Source organism: Pavona decussata, unplaced genomic scaffold, assembly GCF_977016875.1.
Source record: "Pavona decussata unplaced genomic scaffold, jaPavDecu1.1 SCAFFOLD_2, whole genome shotgun sequence".
Taxonomy (NCBI): Eukaryota; Metazoa; Cnidaria; class Anthozoa; order Scleractinia; family Agariciidae; genus Pavona; species Pavona decussata.
The window spans coordinates 1,922,507-1,932,069 of record NW_028145426.1 but is presented as its reverse complement, the minus strand read 5'-3'; the positions used below and the strand labels follow the sequence as shown (position 1 = coordinate 1,932,069).

Below are 9,563 nucleotides of genomic sequence, written 5' to 3'. Positions count from 1 at the left end.
CCATAAACAGAACTGAGATATCAGAGCCGGTAGAGAAAATCATACGTTCACTTTAGTGTAAGGCTGCCCATATTATCTTCAACAGCTACACGGCTATAATATATTTGAATGAACACTTACCTTTCCTATGCCTGCAAAATAGACATTTAATGAACCATCCCAATTAATGCAAGCAATAGTCCACCCTTCTCAGTCCGATCCGGATAGAAGAGCACCAGAAAATAACCAAGATTGTTTGCATATCATGGTTGCTAATTGTAAACAATGACGCAAAATGGTTATAAATAACAACGCGCGTAGGTAAACACCGGTTCTTGGTTTGGAGTGGTTTGCTCGATACTAGAAACTGTATTTCGTCTTCCGCGATGTCATATTTTGCAGTGCCTATATATTTGCGGCTGCATTTATGGCTCCGTGCCCATTTTCGTCCTTGATAGACGATGAGTCCGGTTCCGGTCAGAGTTCGTGCTATTACAGCAACCTGCGTTTCTTTGGGTGAATGCCAAAAAGACATATCTAGTCATCCCAGTCCCAACGCCAGGAAGGTGTTTGCTGACGACAAAACTGACAGTGAAATGTAATTAATCCTCGCGCGCGCATGTTAATTAGTAAAGTTATTGATTACCATATGTTGTTGATTGAACATATGAACTTAAGTTTACTGAACTTACATTGATGGAATACAAACAGCGGTGATAATTCTGATCAAGCTACGATGGCCCAAGAACAAAAGTCTTTACATTGATGGAATTTGATATTCTGTGAGGATGAGTCGAAACACAATCTGACCATCTGCCTGCGCCATCGAGATGTCTACGGTCTTCGTTGGCGGTGCAACAAAAGAAACTGCGCTGTTACGCAAGAAATGGCCGTCCACAAGCTGAAGACGGCAAAAGACGACCGGGGAATCGAAGTTAATCAGTCAGCAATGATATTTTAAAGCTCTGGCGTCGTAGTCCCTATCTTCATCGGCTCTCGTGCATATAAAATACTGTCTAGCTTTTTCGGAAGGGGTCGAGAGGGAGAAAATCTGCGTGACTAGCATTCCACAAGCGTTGCTCGTCCAGATATGCCTGTATAAGCCCTTAAATCATCATCATCATCATCATCATCATCATTATCATCATCATCGCAATTATCGCCATCATCGTCATCATCATTATCATCATCATCATCATCATCATCATCATCATCATCGGTGAATCGAATAAAGGCCTTAGAGGTATGACATGCTGCTTTGCTTTTTTTGTGAGCATGAGAGACCTGCAGTTACTATTAAATGACATCTGTAGTGCGGAAATACATACCACTTACCAACCGAGTTCGAGGTTCGTACTGTAAGTTACGGACCGAGTTTTTTCCCATTGATTTATGGCCCAAGCGTGAAGCGTGCGGGCCATAAATAAACGGGAAAAAACGAGGATTCTTAATTTAAGTACGGACCGAGAAAACGATGTTAGTAGGATATTTATTATATCTCTCAGGTTAATCGGGCGCACGGGAAAGGAAACTAGTTGAATTAAGGAAGCCGTACAGTGAAATACGGCCCGCTAAATTATATTATAATTTACCATTTGTTATTAACATTTTGCAACAGAATTCGTTAACAGGTACCACAAATTAACATGAATTAAAGCTAAGCATCGCCAAATTCTACTGCTAATCTTACTCTGAAACACAACTTCTTTTAATACCATTGGATATTCATAGCGGAGCTCCGCACGCGGAGCCCCATAGCTAAGAGAATTTGGTAACCCGTGAATGCGAGAAATTTTGGTTTGGTTTTGACGTCACTTCCGTCCGATCGTCCGTCCCTACGCAATCCCACAATGCTAATGCGCCTGTGTTTGTTCGGCGGGAAGTTGCATGGCCATCTGCGTTAACGGAAAGCAACAAAAATGCTAAAGAACACAAAATACAAAGCCAATTTATATGTATTCGTTGGATATGTGGACAAACGTGAAAAGAAGAGAAAGAGAAAGAAAACAAAAAAGCGGAGATGTGGCGTAATCGACGACCCAAGAAATGCAAATAAACTGAGAACAGAACGATTTCCAGTTGTTATTTCCTCCTTTAAATTCATCGGCTCATTCAAACGTTGTTCGACTCGTCGAACGGAATACTCAGCCTATACAATAAACACATTTCTCGTGCACCGCAGCGAGAACGAAGAAAACATCTCAACAGCTACGATAAAGATAGCAAAATAGCAGAATAACAACTTAAAATTTCGTGGCTGAATCTACCAGCCTTCGCCCCTCGTGGGGGGTAAAAAATACATTATTGTAATTATGCAATGCAAATACGCGGGAAAATATCTTGATGTAACGAGTAAGAGAAAAACAGTAAAAAGACATGACAGGAGACGATAAAGCCACTTAAACGCGAAAGAGAACGACGGATAGCAAGAGCAGGCTGGCCCCGAAAAGTAAGTTTAAAGAAGCCCACATTTGCCTATATCACTCTTCTTTACACAGACACTTTAATCACTATCAATACCACCGATATTCTAGGAGAAAAAATATTATCTTGTTATCGCGTTTAAACGCGTTTATTTAAAATTTGGCCTCAGGGATCCGGCGTTTATTTGAAGCCGGCGTTTAATCGAGAAATTACGGTACTTGTAATTCGACGACCGTTTACAAATCAATTGTAAACGAATGCTTTCTTTTGGGCAACAATCGATAATATTTCTTTCTGTAACATGTTTCTAGCTTTACACAGATACTTTAATCTTTTAATTCAACAACAACAACAACAACAACAACAACAACAACAACAACAACAACAACAATATTCGTGTAGAAATTAATTTTTTAAACATTTTGTTTCGTGGCTGTGTTTTTTTCATTCGCACTTCACGGCTCTCACGTCTTTGTAAACACACACAAGTTTAAAAGCTCTGAAATAATTGTATTAAACACCAAAGACTATTTTCCCGCGTTCTCCTTTTCTTAATGTTTATTTAGAGACTAGAATTATTACTATAGGAGCAGAATTGACACGGTTTTGAATTTCCAAACATTTTTCTCCGGGCCACTAACTTGCTCTCGCAAAAAAAATATATTATCATGTCTTAATACCTGTAATTCGACGGCCGTTTACAAATCATTTGTAAACGAAATGCTTTCTTCCAGGCAACAATCGATAATTTTTTCTTTATGTTACGTGTTTCAAGCTTTACACAGATAGTTTAATCGTTTCGATACCACCATTCATTCTGATCTGTTTTGGAGTCGTGTACATGGAATGCAGTTAACAGGATTTAAGCCGCTCTGCTCCCATGCAATTGGACTGTTGGACTGTATACACACGCACAAGTTTTAAACGCTCTAATATTTCGGGCCACAACCAAGCGTTATTTTTCCTGTCTTAAAGTTTTTGTAAAGGCCTGAAATATTTTAGTAGGAGCAATATTGACTGAATTAGGATTTTTCAAACATTTTTTCCGATCGCAGTGTTGACGACGGCAGCGACAACACTGCAAATTAACATTGAACAAAAACAATCCGCACGTGCATTTTAAATTTAATTTAAATTTTGGTAGATTTCTTTGCTGTCCTCCGCAAAACAAAAACGTGAAATGACCTAATTCAGGGTTTTGTGGAGAACATAAGCAAACGACGATGATTTTTTCTTTCTCTCTCTGTGTTTACTTGAACGCAACTCCTACCAATTTAGGCAGCTTGCAAGCCGTTTACTAGTCTAATGCGTTTCCTAGCAACAATCAATAATTTTGACTTATTTAACGTGTTTCAAGCTTTACAATATACTTCTATCGTTTCGATAGGACAAATATTCGTGGAGAAACTAATTTTTGAACGTTTTGTTTCGGGGCAGTTTCGTTCGCACCGCACGGCTCTCATGCAGTTTTAAACAGACACAACTTTTAATTGAGCTCTTAAAGATCTCTGCCAAGCAAAAAAGAGTGATTTTCCTGTGTTCTTCCTTTCTTGACCTTTATTTAGATTTCAGTAGAAGCAACATTGACTGAGTTATAAATTGTAAATAATTTTTTGGGACACAAAACTGCTTTTGAACTATGCACTTGTAAGGGAATTCATCACAAGGATGAAGTGATGATAGGACGACGACCATCAAGTACGTGAGAGTAAAATGCGCTCTGCCTCGATTAATAAGCATCCAGTTATTTTTCCCTCAGTGAAAGGATTAATGGCATCCTGTAATTATGTCGTCAGTGTTATAAACATTGTAATTGTTATTTTTGGCAAGCAGCTTGCTGCTTGTGCACTAAAAAGAAATATAACTCCAGAAAGGATGAGGAATTCTGTAAGGTTGTTACGTTCATATGATAAGCAGACTTATATAAATGCCATTAAAACGTAATTGTGGAGCTACGCTTTTAGGCTTGCCTAGATTTATATTTATAAACAGTTTACAAAGGCTGGAGAAGGCACATTTCATGTTCCACTTGATTAATTGGCGCAAAATATTTTCTTAATGGAGCCTTGCATTATTTCACGAATTTCGCGATATCGCCAACAGTAAACAACTGGGTTTAATGAAGAATTGAGAAGAACTAAGAACAATGTCACGTGCTCAGCCAATAAAAAAGAAATTTGCAAACGTTTAGTTAAGAAAAACATTTGTGAGCACAAGTTTGGAAGATAACTGACTATGAAAATGACATAAACAATGAAGGCATTAAAAGCGGACTTCTTTTCTCGGACTAGCTCCATTGCTTGGACATTTAACTGCTCAGCTTGGCTTTGTATTTGATTTCGATGATATCTTACAACTTTGTAAATACGAAAATATGCCACGGTTGTCAATAGAAGTCCAACAATTTCGACACTGGCTGCTACTATGCCATTGTTTTTAGGAAGTGAGATGAATATGGTTGCAGCGACACCACTTGTTAACCATAAAGTCATCAAAGCAACATTGACACGTTTGGAAGTGACCAGTTCTTGGTAGCGCAGATGAAGAAAAACAGCAAGATGTCTATCCAAAGCAATGGCAGTTATGTTCAGAAGCGATGCAGAGGAGAGGAGAAACAAAGAAAAGTAACCCACATTTAAAATTTCTGGACAGAGGAAGTCGAAATTGCAGTTTCCATTCGCTGCCATCTTTAACATCACCGCAATTGTCACACCAAACATAAACTGCGGAAACAACCCCACGGCAAGATCTGAAATAGCGAGACTCAGGAACAATTTCCTTAAATTAGTGGGTATCGATGAGGCTTTCCACAGGGCGTGAATAACTAGAAGATTTCCAACAGTTGCCACGACAGAGAACACCACGTTTAATCCAGAAAAGGTGAACATGAAACTTTCATAATGTTCAGTAACAAGTTGAGCTACTCTATTCAACCTACGATTACAAAACTGGGCAACCATGGTGAAGTTGAAAATTAGGATCTTCCCTTTGATGAATAGTTGAGACTAGCTCCAGTAACGCAGCTGCCTTTAATATGACGAACACTACTTGCCATGTATGAATTAGCATTTTAAATTATATTGCGTTTTGGCAAAAAAAAAAAAAAAAAAAAAATTATAAAGATAATTCGAACTGCGATCAATTCCCTCCCCTCAGCTTGTTTTTGTGATGTAAAACGACTCCGACAAGGCTTATAAATAGATTAATCACCTTTTTTTTATGTCGTTGTTTCTGAATCTTGAGTATCCATACAACAACCTTGCTGTCGAGCGATATACATTTGGATTTTACTTAACCGAAAGAAACGTTCAGTATCCTGATAAATCGAAGCATTTCAGATATTAGGGTTTGCTGAAATTGCGACATCGTTCACGAACTCAATTATAAGCAAACGTAATAGGAATTTATTTTTTATTTAGATTTCATCACCTGCAAACGTGCAAAACTCCTACATATAACCAAACATGAGAAATTTTTATTATTTTGTAGTCTAAAGTCTAGTGTAGGGGGTAAGTTAATGTGAAGCCGAAACTGGAATTCTGGGCCATTAGAAAATCTAACAGCAGATGGAATGAAAGGTGACAAAGTGAAACATTACGCAACTATGTTGCTGCTGATAACTGGTTTTCTTTACCTTTTCTCAAATACATGCAGACCTGAGCATTTCTCCCCTCCAATTAAACTTCCTTATCTTTTGAACATTTTATGTTAAAAGAACATTTAATGCACCCCCCTTGTGAATCGCTAAAATTGGATGTTCCTGTTGGAAAATGCTAAGTTTCGAGAAAAAGGATGTCCGCTAAAAATACTGTCACTTTGCGAAATTAAGTTGACGTAAAAACTTCCTGTAAAAGGTAATTATTTTAAGCTTAGAATACGCTTCCTTGTACTGTTCGAGAAAAGACGTGGGTTCGGATAATTGTGGGGATTTTGGTAGTCTCTGGTTCGGGTAGGACCGATGACACTTTAAAAACATTTTAAAATATTTAATGAAAACGACAAAACCTTTACGTTTACAAAACATGTTTCGGCAGAGACTTCTGTCGTCTTCAGAAGCGTTGTAAGTTGAATTTATAATAAGTAAACAAAAATGCTAATTATGAAGAAAATGAACATGAAACGTGACAATGTGAGAATTATAAGGATAATTTTAGATTTACATGGTGTAATTGTTGATTCAAGGAAGTTTGTTCTCTTTGAATATGAAAAGCAACTTCCAACGCTTTGTACATTAACTAACTGAAGATGACAGAAGTCTCTGTCGAAACATGTTTTGTAAACTTAAAGGTTTTGTCGTTTTCTTTAAACTTTTGACTTGCTTGCTACTATCAAGACCATTTTACAATATATTTTGAAACTCATTTGATTCACCTTTCAGTTTATACCGCTTTATGAATAAATGTGATATCAAAACCTTCGTTGTATTTGGCCCATTTGAACGTGATACCCTGCATGTCAAAGAACGTTGACGTTATTCTGCGTAAACAAACTCGCCGGGTGACGTGTGTAGTAGGACCGGAAGGGTTTACACAGGTACGTTTTCTTGCGTACATGCACGAAAGAGGATTTATGTAAATGCTGGAATCTGGCATGCCTGCGTTTTTTCCTTGTCTTGGTTTTCATTTCCACTGCCTAAGCCAAAAGATGTGTTTCAGCCCTAAAGTTAATTTAGCCCTAAGGGATGATTGAACCCCTAATCGAACCATTATCTTTTTTTCCGTTTTATAAAACATCCTTGTCATCTCTGCCGCACTCGAATCGTGATTATCATTTTCTTTAAACTTGCTTTCAATTGTTTGAAAAAATAGTTAATATCACCTACTTTGGACATTTTTTACGATGTATTATTTATTTCTTTAATAGGAAAAGTTCATTTCAAACAGAAGTGAAACGAAAACGAAAACTAATTTCCAGCGCTCGATGGAAACGACCGGTTATTGCTACCTAAAGGAGAGAGGCCTAGAAGCAGGAAGCATGCAACCAAACTTCTCCACAAGGAAAAGTGGGTTCAATGTCGCGTAGAATTGTTCCTCGCGAAGCGAGGTTAATAAATTTGTCGGGCCGAGCCGGCCCGAGCGGAGCTAAGCCGCGCGAATTCGAGCGAAAAATATATTTATATATATATTTATGTTGATATATGTTTATATCTTTGAAGGTGTCCGCACAATGACGTCAGACTGTCTGGCGTTGTCTGGAGCAAAATTTGCATACACCGAAAAACATATGCGTGCATGATCAAATTTCAACTGCAATGTTCATTAATATTCACTGGATACAGAACTATCTCTCCAGAATCTTTTCCCTTTCTTTTAGAAATCTTTTTTTGTGAAATAGTGCATTAAAGAAATTACACGCTTTGTGGCCGTAGTAAATAATTTTCCGTGGGAAATAAATTCATCGAACACGACAGCGCTGCACGCCCGTTGTACATTACGTCGCGACAGAAATAGATTTTCAACCGCAAACTAGCCCGTGGAACTACGAAAACATTATGCTCATAAAAAAAAAAAATTCTTATGCGCCTTTTAATCTCCTCGTTTGATGCTACAATACGTGTAAAGAGGGCTTTCCACCCAGCCCCAGCTTCGCGAGGTTTTGCGAGTCACGTATTTCTAGTAACATTTGTTTTGTGTTTGTGAGAGTTTTGAGTAGAAGGTATAGTCTGAACACTTCTACTTTTTGTTGTGGCTGATCGTGCCCTCTCTTATTTTGAGTATGGTTGTTTACCATTTATTCGGAAATACCGTTTAGTCGACATATTGCATTAAATGTGTGGCATCAAAACCCCGAATGGAAATTTCCGTGGGTTCCACATCTCGTTTCCCCAGATACAGATTAAAACCGAAAGGCCTAGCACAATCGAGCAAATGGAACATACATTATCCGTTTGGAAATTCCGTTTTGGAATTTCGGACTACATTTCAAGAAATCTCGTTTTCTCTGGAAGTTTTCCGATTGAGGAGACCAAAATAGTCTAGCAGCCGCCCTGTCAGCAGTCAAACAGTTGGTGGGCCTAGCTCATCTTCGTAGACTGTAAACTGACCGCTCTCACTCCCGACACTTGCGAAAGCTGCAAGGGATTATGGTATGTTATCTTAGATTTACGAGATTCGTTGAAGGGACCGGGTTGTTTGTAGACTGAACACATGATTATCGGTAACAGCAACAAGGAGATTACTCTCCAACACAAGAAGTCTTCACAGCTCACAGATACTCGTCACACAGACTTTAGCACACAGCTCTGGTACTCAGCCTTTATACTTGAATCTGCACACAGCTCTGGCACCCTTTTGGATAGATAATTTGGTTAAATAATGTTGTAGATTAATTATTGTTGTCACTAAAAAGCCCTTTTCAGGGAGTGTCATTAAAGGTTGTATTGAATTGTATTGTATTGTATTGTATTGTAGTGTAAACGTACTTAATGACACTGTTTACACTCTCAGGAAAAAAACTCTCTCTCCAAAATGCTAAACTCACTTACTTATATAGTCATGTGACAAGGTTCTAGAACCTTCTAAAAATCTATTTGCAGTAATATTACATCAGCGTATGCTATTTACAGATAATTATGTAAACCATGACTTAGAATTCTAAAATGTTCTGGAATATTCCATAGAATATCCCAGATTGTTCAGTAGAATGTCCTGGAACGTTCCGGGAAAGATAGACAATTTCTTAACACTAAGTATGTTTTCAAAAAATCAACTAGTTACTCACTTATTCATTTATCAGTTATTCACTACATCTTCTGTTCGCAAAAAGAGGAGTACCGGCTGCTCATGCATTCCATCAGTTAAGCGTTGCTTCGAAGTCTAGCTCTACATAAGCTGAACATAAACGGAGTAATAAATAGAAGGCATTCAAACGATTACAAGAAACTATGTTGTGCGTTCTCCCCCAGCTCAGTGTTTTTTAAAGAAGATTCAGTAATTGCCACTAAGGTGATTAGAAGTTCGTTGAAGAAAAAATAAGAGGTCTCTCTTTCTTATGTTTCAGTTATACGAAATATTTTCTTCACAGTGCCTTTAACAATGACACGAATTTCTCGATATCGCCAACAGTAAACGAGAGGGTTTAACGAAGAATTGAGGAGAATAAAGTTAGTTGTAACATGAGTGGCTACTAAAAAAGAAATTTTAGATTTATCAGCCATCCGT

The 9,563-nt window shown here is 38.0% G+C and overlaps 1 protein-coding gene across 1 annotated transcript; it reads right to left on the bottom strand.

Annotated features, from left to right (window-relative positions):
* Positions 1-3,316: 3,316 nt before the first annotated feature.
* Positions 3,317-5,478, bottom strand: LOC146489956 (adenosine receptor A2a-like). Its single transcript, XM_085117837.1, has one exon. It carries the CDS (start codon positions 5,361-5,363, stop codon positions 4,437-4,439), a length of 927 nt encoding a protein of 308 aa, XP_084973963.1. The 5' UTR covers positions 5,364-5,478; the 3' UTR covers positions 3,317-4,436.
* Positions 5,479-9,563: the final 4,085 nt, after the last annotated feature.

What these genes read in the sequence shown, in the direction of transcription:
- LOC146489956 (XM_085117837.1), bottom strand. Translation starts at nt 5,363, where the DNA reads ATGGTTGCCCAGTTTTGTAATCGTAGGTTGAATAGAGTAGCTCAACTT.